Source organism: Manis pentadactyla, chromosome X, assembly GCF_030020395.1.
Source record: "Manis pentadactyla isolate mManPen7 chromosome X, mManPen7.hap1, whole genome shotgun sequence".
In the NCBI taxonomy this organism is placed as follows: Eukaryota; Metazoa; Chordata; class Mammalia; order Pholidota; family Manidae; genus Manis; species Manis pentadactyla.
In genome coordinates, this window is record NC_080038.1 from 12,190,129 (window position 1) to 12,204,926 (window position 14,798).

Sequence of the window (14,798 nt, forward strand, 5' to 3'; positions counted from 1 at the left end):
GTTTCCATATATTGCTGGATCTCCATTTTGATTAGGTCGTTGATCCGTTGATTATTTAGGAGCGTGTTGTTAAGCCTCCATGTGTTTGTGTGTCTCTTTACTTTCTTTGTACAGTTTATTTCTAGTTTTATGCCTTTGTGGTCTGAAAAGTTGGTTGGTAGGACTTCAATCTTTTGGAATTTTCTGAGGCTCTTTTTGTTGCCTAGTATGTGGTCTATTCTGGAGAATGTTCCATGTGCACTTGAGAAGAATGTATATCCTGTTGCTTTTGGGTGTAGAGTTCTATAGATGTCTATTAGGTCCATCTGCTCTACTGTGTTGTTCAGTGCTTCTGTGTCCTTACTTATTTTCTGCCCGGTGGATCTATCATTTGGGGTGCGTGGTGTGTTGAAGTCTCCTAGAATGAATTCATTGCAGTCTATTTCCCCCTTTAGTTCTGTTAGTATTTGTTTCACATATGCTGGTGCTCCTGTGTTGGGTGCATATATATTTAGAATGGTTATATCCTCTTGTTGGACTGAGCCCTTTATCATTATGTAGTGTCCTTCTTTATCTCTTGTTACTTTCTTTGTTTTGAAGTCTATTTTGTCTGATATTAGTATTGCAACCCCTGTTTTCTTCTCACTGTTGTTTGCTTGAAATATGTTTTTCCATCCCTTGACTTTTAGTCTGTACATGTCTTTGTGTTTGAGGTGAGTTTCTTCTAAGCAGCATATAGATGGGTCTTGCTTTTTTATCCATTCTATTACTCTGTGTCTTTTGATCGGTGCATAAAGTCCATTTACATTAGGGTGACTATTGAAAAATATGTACTTATTGCCATTGCAGGCTTTAAATTCGTGGTTACCAAAGGTTCAAGGTTAGCCTCTTTAGTATCTTACTGCCTAACTTACCTTGCTTATTGAGCTGTTATATACACTGTCTGGAGATTCTTTTCTTCTCTCCCTTCTTGTTCCTCCTCCTTGATTCTTCATATGTTGGGTGTTTTGTGCTGTGCTCTTTCTTGGAGTGCTCCCATCTAGAGCAGTCCCTGTAAGATGTTCTGTAGAGGTGGTTTGTGGAAAGCAAATTCCCTCAGCTTTTGTTTGTCTGGGAATTGTATAATCCCACCGTCATATTTGAATGATAGTCGTGCTGGATACAGTATCCTTGGTTCAAGGCCCTTCTGTTTCATTGTATTAAATATATCATGCCATTCTCTTCTGGCCTGTAGGGTTTCTGTCGAGAAGTCTGATGTTAGCCTGATGGGTTTTCCTTTATAGGTGACCTTTTTCTCTCTAGCTGCCTTTAAAACTCTTTCTTTGTCCTTGATCTTTGCCATTTTAATTATTATGTGTCTTGGTGTTGTCGTCCTTGGATCCTTTCTGTTAGGGGTTCTGTGTATTTCCGTGGTCTGTTCGATTATTTCCTCCCCCAGTTTGGGGAAGTTTTCAGCAATTATTTCTTCTAAGATACTTTCCATGTCTTTTCCTCTCTCTTCTTCTTCTGGAACCCCTATAATACGGATATTGTTCCTTTTGGATTGGTCACACAGTTCTGTTAATATTGTTTCATTCCTGGAGATCCTTTTCTCTCTCTCTATGTCAGCTTCTATGCGTTCCTGTTCTCTGGTTTAAATTCTATCAATGGCCTCTTGCATTCTATCCATTCTGCTTGTAAACCCTTCCAGAGTTTGTTTCATTTCTGTGATCTCCTTTCTGGCATCTGTGATCTCCCTCCGGACTTCATCCCATTTCTCTTGCGTATTTCTCTGCATCTCTGTCAGCATGTTTATGATTGTTATTTTGAATTCTTTTTCAGGAAGACTTGTTAGGTGTGTCTCCTTCTCTGGTGTTGTCTCTGTGATCTTTGTCTGCCTGTAGCTTTGCCTTTTCATGGTGATAGGAATAGTTTGCAGAGCTGGGGCGAGTGACGGCTGGAAGGACTTCCTTTCTTGTTTTTTTGTGGCCCTCCTCTCCTGGGAGAACAGCGTCCTCTAGTGGCTTGTGCTGGGTAGCTGCATGCAGACAGGGTTTGTGCTTCCTGCCTGGCTGCTGTGGAGTTAATCTCCGCTGTTGCTGTGGGCGTGGCCTGGCTCGGGCAGCAGCTCCAAAGTGGTGGAGTCACGTTGGAGGGGGAGCGGCTGGGAGGTTATTTATCTCCGTAAGGGGCCCCCCTGCTCCCTGCAGCCCAGGGGTTAGGGTGCCCAGAGATCCCTGGAATCCCACCTCTGGATTAAGTGTCCCGCCCTGCCCCTTTAAGACTTCCAAAAAGCACCCGCCAAAACAAAACAACGAGCACAAAAAAAAAAAATTTTTTTTAATTTACAAAAAATTTTTAAATTAAAAAAAAAAAAAAAGAAAGGTGGCCGCTCGTTTTTCTTTATTCTCCGGCGCCAGACTCAGGCATCTGCTCAGCGGTCTTCTTCCCTGTTTCCCTATTATTGGGGTCCCTATCCCTTTAAGGCTTCCAAAATGCGGTCGTCAAAACAAAACAGCAAAAAAAAAAAAAAAAATGGTCACTCGCTTTTCTGGTGTCGTCCGGCGCCAGGCCACCGGTGCCCGCTCACTGTTCTTGCTGCCCTTTTTTCCTTGTATTGGGGTCCCTATCCCTTTAAGACTTCCAAAAAGCGCTCGCCAAAACAAAACAGCAAAAAAAAAAAAAAAAAATTGGTCGCTTACTTTTCTTATGACCTCCGGTGCCCGCTCACTTTTCTTGGTGCCCTGTTTTCCTAGTATCCAGGGCCCCCTGCGCCCACACTGTGTCTGCACTCTGGCCCGGATGGCTGGGTCTGGGTGTTCGGCAGTCCTGGGCTCCGTCTCCCTCCCGCTCTGCCTATTCTTCTCCCGCCGGGAGCTGGGGGGAGGGGCGCTCGGCTCCCGCGGGGCCGGGGCTTGTATCTTACCCCCTTCGCGAGGCACTGGGTTCTCTCAGGTGCGGATGTGGTCTGGATATTGTCCTGTGTCCTCTGCTCTTTATTCTAGGAAGGGTTGTCTTTGTTATATTTTCATAGATATATGTGGTTTTGGGAGATTTCCCCTGCTCTACTCACGCCGCCATCTTCCGATCCCCCCCCAAGAGCTTTCATTTTTTAAAGTATCTTCCCTCCAATATTAGTAGCAGTAATATTCAGTGGCACAAATTTGGATTATGGGTAACTTTCTTAAGGATTTACTTATAATCTAAACTGGCTTCAGAACTTTGTTAGTCTAGGTTTTCATTTTTTTGCAAGAGGGGAAAAGTCCCTTATGTTGAATTGGCCACTACTTGCAGTAGTTGAATGTATGCGTGGGAAACCTAATTATGATAGTAGCTGCCATTATCGAGCAGCTACTAGGTTATTGTGCTTAGCACTCTAGACAGATATTTTGCTTAATCTTCACAATGCTAGGAGTTACATGAGTTATCCCCGTTTGCAGATGAAGAAACTGTGGCTCAGAGAGATTAAGCACCTGCCTCAGGTATACACCAAGTAAGTGCAAAGCCTGGATTTGACTCGAAAGCCTCTGCCCTGTAACTGGTGTGTCCTGTGGCTCTAGTTACTGTGAGATGAATTCTTGGCTTGTCCAGTAGAACCCAAAGCACCACTGGGTTTATTACTAGCTCGTTCCACACATTGATCAGAGGACTTGCTCTTTGCTGGCATTCAGCTTAGGCATTGGGAAAATGATAGTGAAGCAACACATAGATCCTGCCTTCCAGGTGCTCACACATCATCTCCATTTCTGTTTCTGACAGGTCACTTGGGATGTGGATTTTGGTAATTGTTCTTGCAGAGGATTCAGTCCTTTGGATCCTCTCTCTGAGGAATGATGTTTGCGGAATTATGGAGTTTGCTGTGCTCAGTGTGCTGCTGGCCATTGGTTCTGCATCTTCTGTGCCTAGTAGAGATGGGGGTCAGGTGAAAATTAGGCACCAAATAACATTTAGAATACCAATAGGATGCTGGAGATCCCCTTATGGGCTATAGCACAATTGTCTGCTCATAGGTCTAGAATTAGCCACTGACTTTGTAATTCCCAGTCTTGAGATCTGCCTGCATTCTTGGATGATAAATGAAGCTTGAGTTTCTTTTTCTAACCTGTCAGTAGCATGAATATTATAAGCTTAAAAAAAACTTTGACCAGTTAGACACAGTTCAGCAGTTCTGCAATTAGATAACTTATTTTTTTAATGATATTTGATTCTTTTTTCCATTTTTATTGAAAAATATTTCACATACATCACTATATAAGTCATACAGCATGATGGTTTCACTTACATATATTGTATTGTGAAGTGATTATACCACAACAGGTTCAGCTAACACCCATTTTCTCAGATATATAAGCTGAAAAGAAAGAAGAAAAAAAGGAAGGAAAGTTTCTCTTCATGATAACTCTTAGGATTTACTCTTTTAATGACTTTCCCATGTATCATACAGCAGTGTTAGCTCTAGGCATTGTGTTATACGTTACACCCCTGGTATTTATCTACCTTGTAACTGGAAGTCTGTACCTCTTGACCACCTCCCACCAATTCCCCTTGCACTCTCATTCTTTTTTTGTGGCAAGTCTGACTTTTTTTTTCTTTTTCTTTTGGTATCATTAATCTACAATTACATGAGGAACAGTATGTTTACTAAACTCCCACCACCACCAAGTCACCCCCATTGCAGTCACTGTCCATCAGCATAGTAAGATGCTGTAGAATCATTACTTGTCTTCTCTGTGTTGCACAGCCCTCCCCATGCCGCCTCCCCCACATTATACATGCTAATCGTAATACCCCCTTTCTTTTTCCCCGCCCTTATCCCTCCCTTCCCACCCATCCTCCCTGGTCCCTTTCCCTTTGGTAACTGTTAGTCCATTCTTGGGTTCTGTGATTCTGCTGCTGTTTTGCTTCTTCAGTTTTTTCTTTGTTCTTATATTCCACAGATGAGTGAAATCATTTGGTACTTGTCTTTCTCCACCTGGCTTATTTCACTGAGCATAATACCCTCTAGCTCCATCCATGTTGTTGCAAATTATAGGATTTGTTTTCTTTTTATGACTGAATAATATTCCATTGTGTATATGTACCACATCTTCTTTATCCATTCATCTACTGATGGACACTTAGGATAGTGCTGCGATAAACAGGGGTACATATGTCTTTTTCAAACTAGGCTGCTGCATTCTTAGGGTAAATTCCTAGGAGTGGAATTCCTGGGTCAAATGGTATTTCTATTTTGAGTTTTTTTTTAGGAATCACCACACTGCTTTCCACAATGGTTGAACTAATTTACATTCCCACCAGCATTGTAGGAGGGTTCCCCTTTCTCCACAACCTCACCAGCATTTGTTGTTGTTTGTCTTTTGGATGGTAGCAATCCTTACTGGTGTGAGGTGATATCTTATTTTGGTTTTAATTTGCATTTCTCTGATGACAAGTGATGTGGAGCATCTTTTCATGTGTCTGTTGGCCCTCTGAATTTCTTCTTTGGAAAACTGTCTCTTCAGTTCCTCTGCCCATTTTTTAATTGGATTATTTGCTTTTTGTTTGTTGAGGTGCGTGAGCTCTTTATATATTTTGGATGTCAACCCTTTATCAGATCTGTCATTTATGAATATATTCTCCCATACTGTAGGATGCCTTTTTGTTCTATTGATGGTGTCCTTTGCTGTACAGAAGCTTTTCAGTTTGATGTAGTCCCACTTGTTCATTTTTGCTTTTGTTTCCCTTGCCCGGGGAGATATGTTCATGGAGGGCATTTTTTTTTTAAGTTTCTCCAGCAATTCTAATGTCAGCCAGAGTTGGGAATCACCTCTCTAACACTCTTACGAAACAAAAAATATAGGTTAAAATGCATAACACAAGAGAAGTGCAGGAACATGGAGATTAAATTAAAAATCAAAGGGCTCACCCTTTGCTTTCTAATGTCATTTACCTCTTGAAACATCCAAAGTTTACTAATATCAGAACTTACATCATTTACTGTATCCATTAAGCAGTTAAGAAAAAACATAAAACAAGGCCTACAAAGATCTGTTACTTACCTAGAATCATCTGGTATAACAGTGTTTTCCAATGAGGGAAGCCTGTTGGGTTTCACACATAAACCAATGCAGAAACAATCACAGGGCCCCACAGGTAAAGAGTGAGAACTTCTGGGTTTGATTTCCTGCATTCTAGTCCAAGAAATGAGAGGAAGGGGAGAGAAAGGTGTGTCCATGGGAGCAAGCACTCTTGCTCTAAAGGGTAGTATTTATTAGTTTACTTTTCACTCAAAATTTCAAAGATAAAGCAATATAAAAATGCGGGGCCAAGGAAAGCTGATTTTCGAGAATTTGTATCTTCAAATTTTCACTGGTATAACAGTTCTTCAAGCCTGGAGCTACCCAAACACAATCATGAAAAATAGGAAGAAAAATTTGATTTCAGACAGGTTCAGTGATATGCATGCTACAGCAAAGGCTGGTTATAGCAGTTTCATTTCAAACCTGCTGTACATATTTCATTTCAAAACTGATGTATAAATCAGACATTATTTGACAATGATTAATTTCTGCTAAAATGTAGATTCAACCCAACATTACACCAATTTACATTTATTGTAGATCCTATTTTAATACTAAAGGTTAAATTTAATCACCAAAAAATGAGAATAACCTTATAGCTACTACTAAGGTAATCAGCTGTGATATTAATTCCTCAATATTGCTATGAAAACATACCCCTAGGTTGTTAAGAGAAATTCAAAACTCATCCAAATGTATTATTTAACAGGAATTATTCAGTCATCATCTACTGTTGGCTTGATTGTCACTCCTCTTATTTGACCCCAACCAATTAAACGCCAGTGTTTTTCAACTCTTCGGCTAAGGGCAATTTTCTCTCCAACTTCTGTGCACACAGGATTAGTCAATGCGATTTTGCCCAAATCAGCCTTGACCACACTAACTCTTCCTCCTGTCGACAGGGATCCTGCGTTCACCATGAGCGCTTCGTTCTTAGACAGCTTTTGCACCTTTGCTGCTTTCTTATCTCCTTCAGTGCGTACACCTAGAAGGCGTCTAAGTAGGAAATAGGAGATTTCCAACTCTGTGAAGATCTCAGGTAAAGCTCCAACTGCACCAAGTACCTGCCCTACCATTCTGTCAGCCTGGCACAAAGTGGGGTCAATTTTTGTCCCAACTCCAATAAGACCTCCTGGAGCAGCATACTGAAGATCATTATGCTCAGCAAAAAGGGACACAATTTTGGAAAAGATTGGTTTACACGTGAGTTTTCCTTCACTGTCTTTGGAAACAGTGCCAGGTCTGACTTCAGTCTCCTGGCCCACCTTTAAAACTCCTTTCAGAACACTGTCACCAGCTACACCACCCTTAAGGTCATCAACTTCACAGCCAGGTTTATTGACATCAAAGGACTGGATAACAATAAGTCGGGGCTCTGAAGTAAAGTCCCTTGGGGGTACTGGAATTTTCTTTACTATGTACTCACAGACAACTTCAATGTTGTATTTCAGCTGAGCAGAAATTGGAATGATAGGAGCCCCTTCTGCTACTGTATCTTGTACAAACGCAAGAATCTGTTCATACTGTTCTTTAGTCTGACTTTCTCTTACCAAATCTATTTTATTTTGTAGAATCAAAATATGCTTCAGTTTCATGATTTCTATAGCAGCCAGGTATTCAGAAGTGTGAGGCTGAGGACAAGACTCATTACCAGCTATCAACAGAAGAGCTGCATGTATCACAGCTGCACCGTTCAGCATAGTAGCCATCAAAATATCATGGCCAGGACAGTCAACAAAGGAAACATGTCTGACTAATTTGAAGTTCCCTTTGGTCCCTGGAATGTCTGTAGGAAACTCATCAGGTGTACTACTTCCACAGGATCTGTAACATTCTGGCCGAGGACAGCTTGGGTCATCAAGTTTATAAATCTTGGCATTAGCATATCCAAGCTTGACTGCAATATTTCTTTCTAGTTCATTTTTGAACCTGACAGTGTGAACTCCAGAAATAGCTTTTACAAGTGTGGATTTCCCATGGGCTGCATGACCAATTGTACCTATATTAATTGTGGCCTGTCTGCTGATAACTTCATGTGAAAGTGAAGTCAACTTGGTAACATCTCGTGTGTCAGGTTTCCACATTGCGACGACAGCGCACGGAGCCTCTTACCGGCGGGCCCTGCCTCCCTGGGCGGGCCCGGGCTGCTCCCGTGGCCCACTGCAAGTCTGACTTTTAAACAGAAGTCGTCTTGGTGAAAATTTTGCCCAGCTTTAGATATTTATTTATTTATGGAACCATATGGCATATGCCCCTATTATCTCCATGGTAAATGGACAAGAAAACAGATAAGAAGCCTAGTTTTCACTGGAGCACCTGCGGCCTTTTTCAGCCTAGGACCTTGGAGACTTGGTTTTCTCATCTCTTAAATGAAGAGTTTGGGTCATCAGTGGTGCCCAGTTGGTCTGGGCTGGCTACATAAAAATCACCCAGGGAGCTTGTTAAAATAGAAGTTTCTAATGCTCCACTTCTAGAAGATTCTAATTAGGGAAGTCTGGGATAGTATCTAAAAGCCTGTAATTTATACAAATTCCCCAGATAATTCTCCTGTGCAGCTATATTTGGGAACCACTTCGTTCCAGAAGGCCTAGAACAAACAGAATTGAGTTGGGAAAAAAACTTCTTGTGTGTTTGAAGATTCAGGTAATACCATGTGCCTGGAGCGGGTTCCGTATGAGCAAGCTAATGTAGTTATGAGGTAGAGGTAAATTGGAGCCAGATGATGGAAGATCTTTAACTGGCTGAGGGATTGTTTTGTGTGCCATAGGCCTTAGGGACCCACTGAAGGGCTTTGAGAAAATGTGTTTTGATGAGAAGATGCTTTACAAGATTAGTTCCTCAGTGGTGTGCAGGGTGGATTGGACTGGGGAAAAAAATGTGAAGGCTGGAAAAAGACCTGCAGAAGTTTTTGCAGTGGCCCAGGCGGGAGGTGTGACGAGCACCTGGGCTCAGATGGGAGCTATGGAACCTTTGCAAAGTTAGCCTGCCTGGGTGGAACTGGAATCTGAGACATGTTGTTTTAAGCTACTTAAAAAAAAACTGTAATTTATCAGCATTGTGTTCATCTGCTTTAACTACTATAATGAATGATTTTTATTGTATTTGTGTCCAGGAGGTTTTAAAGGAGCCCAATAAATAAATTCATGCAGAGGAGTAGTTGGCGGCAGCAGCTGCTGCTACTGCAGGGAAGGAGGGAGGAAGGGAGGCCTTTACTGCCAAGCAGCAACCCCACCCTTACCCTGCCTCCATACTCTTGGCCAAGGCCAGAAGAAGAGGGCAGAACACCAGGGGCCCTGGAGTTGGACCTGGCAACCACTGTGGAGAATGTTCCTCTTGAAGGACTAGGTGTGGAACTCGTCATTTGGCATTCAAGTCAAATGAAATATTTTTCCTTTGTTCCCCTTAGCCAGTCTATAGCTCAGTGTTTCCCAAAGTGTGTGCCACAGAACATTTGTTCTGCTCGATGTTAATAGGAGTTATATGAAAATAAGGAGTTTAAGCCAAATAAGGTTGGGAACTGCTGGGTTAAGCAAAGGCAAGGGCATCCTTTACCTCATGGAATTCCAGAGTGTGTGTGACATGCTGTGTGTTCTGTGGATTTCTAAGGCGGAGATGGACTATGTAGTGTTTCCTAAGATTGATTACCTGTAGATTCTTTTCTCCTCTAGGTCAGGGGCTGGCAAACTGAGACCCCCAGGCCAAATCTATCCTGCCACCTGCTTTTGTGCATTAAGTTGCTTGAAGCACAGTCATGACACCTCATTGTATTGGCTATGGCTACTTGAGCACTCAAGCAGAGGTGCATACTTGCAACGGAGACAGAGCAAATGGTCTGTACAACTGAAAATATTTATTGTCTGGCTCTTTACAGTAAAAAGTTTGCCTGTCCCTGCTCTAGGCAGTTGGTAGAACCTGGAACTCCTGGAACCCCTATTTGAGAGATACTGCTATAAGAAGGTATGAGGTGGGTTGTTCTAGAACTGCTTTGTGATGAATCTGCTTACTTTTATTCAGCTTCTATGCTGCTGTTTCTTTCCTCTTGCTTTAAACCATTTTTTCTTTCAACTATTCACCCATTGTCCAAGACTGAAACTTGGTTTCCATGGGTCATTGTTCTTTCCTTTTACTTTCCACATCCCATCAATCACTGTGGATAGATCAAGTCTCTAGTCAAATAGCTCTCAGATCTGCTTATCCCCATTCTCATCAGATTGATTTAAATGACTATTTCTTATCTTTTTTCTTTAGCCTTTTGACTTCCCTTCCCCCAGCATGGTTTGCTTCCAATCTGTTTTACTCACTGGATTCCAAATAATCTTTCTAAAAAGAAAATCTAGTTAGACCACCTCTCTACTCAAAACCCTGCAGTGGTTCCTGTGGCCTTCAGGATAACCTGCAAATCCTCAACATGGATGTATCAGGTATTGTCTGGTTGGGAAAAGAGAAACCACTCTAGTTCACAGTAATCTCGGTGGTTCTGGCTCAGGGTCTTTCATTAGGCTGCAGTCAAGATGTCAGTCACTGCTGCAGTCATCTGAAGGCTTGGTGGAGGCTGGAGAGTCCACTTCCAAGATGGCTCTCCACATGGCTGTTGGCAGGAGGCCTCACTTCTTGCTCCACAGCACCCTTGTTAGAACTGCTTGACTGTCCTCACTGTATGGCACCTGGCTTCCCCCAAAGCCAGTGATCCAGGAGATGGACCAAGGAGGAGCGTACTTCAGTGCTTTAACTCATCTCTTTTGGGGGCTCTTTGCCTGGTATCTCAGGGCCAGTTCCCTAAAAGCAGAACCTGAGATGAGGATTCTTGCAAAGAGATACATTAGATGTATGAAATAACTATCTGTATAGTTGAATAACTGTATGGACCCTTCTTCTGGTGGAGTATCAAAATGCTTAGCTTCCCTGAGCCTATGTCCATTTCTGGGGAGCCACCTGAGCAGGGGCCATATTGTCCTATCAACTACAGGAATGGGCAAAGCCCTAGAATTGTTCTCTACATCCTGAGTAGCAGCACCTTCCCAGTACATGTAATCTATCCAGGCTTTTTATTGCAAATTAGAATGAAAATAATATTTATCACTTGTGAGTAGGGGAATATTAATATTACAATGAGATACATATTTTTAAAAGGAATCTTAGCTAGAATTTCAGTGGGCTCTTGGCTAAAAGTACATTTTCCTGGCTTGTCACATCCTGGCTGGGTACATGTTGTTATATATGGGGCCATGAGGGAAGGACTGCCATTTGCCATATTAATTGTAATCCAAATACTCCTTTCATAAGATTCAGGCATTGGATTTCAGTTCAGACAACCAAAACTCATACAAGGGCATATTGTTCATATTGGTAGTAGAGTTCATCCCTCTTTCTCTAATATATGGAGGAAAAAAAGGAGCCACTGTGACCCCCCTGTTTTCATGGGTTATCATTCTCCCCAAATTGTTAACTTAGAAAAGTCTGAAAAGCGAAGAAATCTCTCTGGTTCTGCTTTCCAGCTGCTAAGCCTGATGTAAGTCTCAGGCTGTTTTCCAGAAGAAAAGTGAAATAGTTTATTATGAAGAGGGGCTTTTGCATCTCTAAATCTCATCCTGAGTGTGTATCCTGAAGCTGGGTTTCTTTCCCCATCCCTTTTCCTGGGATAATTCCTGGCCCTGGGGAAGCGGTGCCTTTTCAGAACTTCCTGATTACTGTGTTCCTGGCCTCTCCTGAGATTGGCTACCCTGAATGTTCAAGAGTTGGGCACATTTACAATTGGTTGTGGAGCAGTAGAAAGGGGTCAGGTGGTCTTGAGTTTCCTCCTAAGAGGATTGATGGTTAGATTCAACCTGGCATAACGCCGAGGAGTTGTTTATTACCAGTCATAGAGCTAGAAAACACGGGCACTCAGAAACAGTTTCAGAAAGGTAAATTTGTGAATTTAAAAACCTTTGCAGACATGCCTCACAACTGCTTCCTCATCCTTCTGAGCCTTTTAGAGAGGTTTAAGAGAAAACGGAGGTGCTGACAAAGATGCTGTAGTACTGTTTCTCAGAATCTTCGTTTTTGTTGAAAAAAGGGTACAATATATCATTTCCCTCGGTATGCGCACAAGAACGTGACTTCACACATCTCCCCAAAAAGGCCGCATTCTTTCTGTCTGCTTGGTGGTGAAGGGGACTGTGGATAAAATGAGAGTTTCTGTGGCCAGGATTCTCACCAGGCCCTGGTTGACTAGCTCACTGCACACCTGTGGGCAATACATGGCTATTGACTCTATATAAAGAGCTCCGCCCAGTGCTCTGCACGTGACATGGTGGCAGGGCTGCAAGGCTGCGGGAGAGCAGAGCAGAGGCTGGAGTGGTGGCAGCACCGAGGACAGAGGCCCAGAGGACGGCTGTGCGGGACAACTGTGCAGAGAGGCCCAGAGGACAGCTGTGTGGGACAGAGGGGCCTCGAGGCAGAGACTGGCTTGCTGCCTGCAGACTCGCTCTGAGTGAACAGGATTTTAGTGACTGACCTGCCACCTGGAAATAAAGTTGTGTATAACCCTTTCACCCCAAGAACGTTTTGCTGTCATTTTCTTTGGTCACACTGAATCCATAGCAAACTTTCCCGGGGCTGAAACCCATTGGCAAGACCGGGACTGACCAGTTGAAAGACAAAGGACTTGTCTGCCACTCCTTTTTTTTTCCTGCCTGGCTGGTGGGCTGTGTCAGTGCACACCTGTGGGCTCTGCAGGGGGCTGCACACATAGACTTGGGACCAGAACAAATGGGTTACAAGCAATAGATTTGCATGTAGAAGGCAAGAAGGGGTCTCAGGTCCAAGTTGTGTGCTCTAGCACAGCTCAGGGGAAGCCCTGCATTCAGGGCATGATGGGGCTCTCACTCAGCTGTTAATAACGAGCTGAAAGTACGCTTGTGGATCTTGCCATGTGGTGCCATTTGTCAGAGCCCACAGGGCGCATGTGAGCACTTGCATTCCCGAAACTCCTGGCAGTGTGTGGCTCCTCCAGAGTTTTGATTGGGTGCTTCCCAGGTGCTTCAAGCTCAGGGTGCCTAAGAGTGGGTGTGCCTCACAACTGCTTCACCCATGGTTCCTTTCTGGGACAGGCCCTGGTGTTTTCCTGGTACCCCAAGCTGGTGTTCTGGGTGCCAGACCCTCCTTTATTACCACATCCATGCACAGCCTTTCTAGCTAGCTGCACCTGCTTATCATTAGGTCTCTGCTGGGCCATTAGCTTCACCTGAGTCCTTGCTGACCCACAAGGCTTGGGTCCTCCTGGAGCCCCCATACTCTCTCACCATAGCCCAAATTCCTCTGAAGCTATTTGCCCAGTCATTTCTCTGCATCTCCCATTGGACTTCAAGGGTCCTGCTCATCCCTGAATGCCAGATCTAGCACAGGGCCTGCCTGCAGAAGCTGTTCAGTAAGTATTGCTTGAATGAATAACACTCCGATCCAAAAGTACCTGAGGCATAGTGACCAACAAGCCCAGTGTTGGGACGTGAGGCCTGGGTTCCGACCCTACTATTTGTGTGGTCTTGGGTGAGTTCCTTAACTTTTTGATCCTCAGTTTCTTCACTAATGAGATGGGGATAATAACTACTTCCTAGGACTGTGATAATGTAGTACAGTAATCCATGCAGAATGTCTACAGTGATGTGTGACACATAGTGTTTAGTGTTTCCTAGTATCTGTTAATAATGCTTAGAATAATAATAATACAGTTAACATTAATGGGAAGGAGAAAGCTCTAAGAAAATCTTGAAACTAGAAATCAGGCATGCAGAGTGCCTACATAATTGGTTTGGAAGAGGTGGGGAGTTGGTTGGGAACCAAGCTAGGCGAGTGAAAATGTAGGAGCAGACGGGATTACTCTGGGAAAGAATGAATGGGGGTGGGAGTAGGGTAGGAGGGGGTTGGACGGGGGTCAGAAGTACTGAAGACAGAAACTTGAGAAATCCAACCTCTGAGGGACAGAGGAGTCAAAACAGGACAGAGATGATGATTACCAGTGAGATACTGTGGCTCGTCAGATGCCAGGGATAGAAAGTTTGAAAAGGTAGTCAGGGGTGCCATGCTGAGCAGAGGAAGGTCTACGTGAAGCCTGGAAGAGGCAGGTAGAACCCATAAAGGGGAGCGCATTGCTGCCCTCGGTGAGAAGCTATTTCAGTGGAGTCAGAGGAAGGAAGAAAACATGCTCTTTTGAGAGGTTAGCGAGGGCCAGGTCAGGGACAAAGTGGGCCCACCTGGTAGCTGTTCGTTGTGCTGCAGTGTGTGTTTCTGGAATGCAGATTAGGTAGTGGGGAAATGGAGGACTGATGTCAGCATAACACTTAAATAAGTCCCGTTGTTCCTATGGAGGGTTCTTTCTCTGCATGTAACATTTGCGTGGCTGGCTAGCAGCTGGGAGCGAAGCACTCTAGCACAGCTGACTTTAGTCAGCCTGGGGAGAAAGGGAGTCTCCCATGATACCCGGTCTTCCTGTGCTCTTCTGCTAGGCTGTGTGGCCCCGGCTCTGTTTTGGAGCGCTTTGGGGGAGCAGTCCTCACCAGCCTTTGTGCAGTTACTCATTAATCCCAAACCATTCTGCAGCCTCCACCCTTCTGTTCATTTCTTCCATTGTATTCTCTGGCCCCCACCTTTTTAATGGTAGAGACTCTTATCTACTAGAATTTCTTTATTAGGAATTGAATATATATGTATTTTTTAATTCAGTACTTTTTCTTATGGTTACTTTTTTTCTTTTTAGCACTCAGGTTAAAATTTTTACTTTTTTGTTATTTTTAGTTTGAGCTT

General features: G+C 43.4%; 1 protein-coding gene across 14 annotated transcripts in view; it reads left to right on the forward strand.

Moving 5' to 3' along the window:
- Positions 1-14,798, forward strand: part of REPS2 (RALBP1 associated Eps domain containing 2) — a 274,803-nt gene that overhangs the window by 222,307 nt on the left and 37,698 nt on the right. Inside the window, exon 16 of one of the 14 annotated variants that reach the window (XM_036912900.2) lies at positions 6,727-6,807. The exons of the other annotated variants lie outside the window; for them this stretch is intronic. Coding sequence (XP_036768795.1) covers positions 6,727-6,759 — 33 coding nt within the window. The 3' untranslated portion in view covers positions 6,760-6,807. Of the gene's footprint in view, positions 1-6,726; positions 6,808-14,798 lie in introns of those variants that run through there. 14 annotated transcript variants of the gene reach the window in all.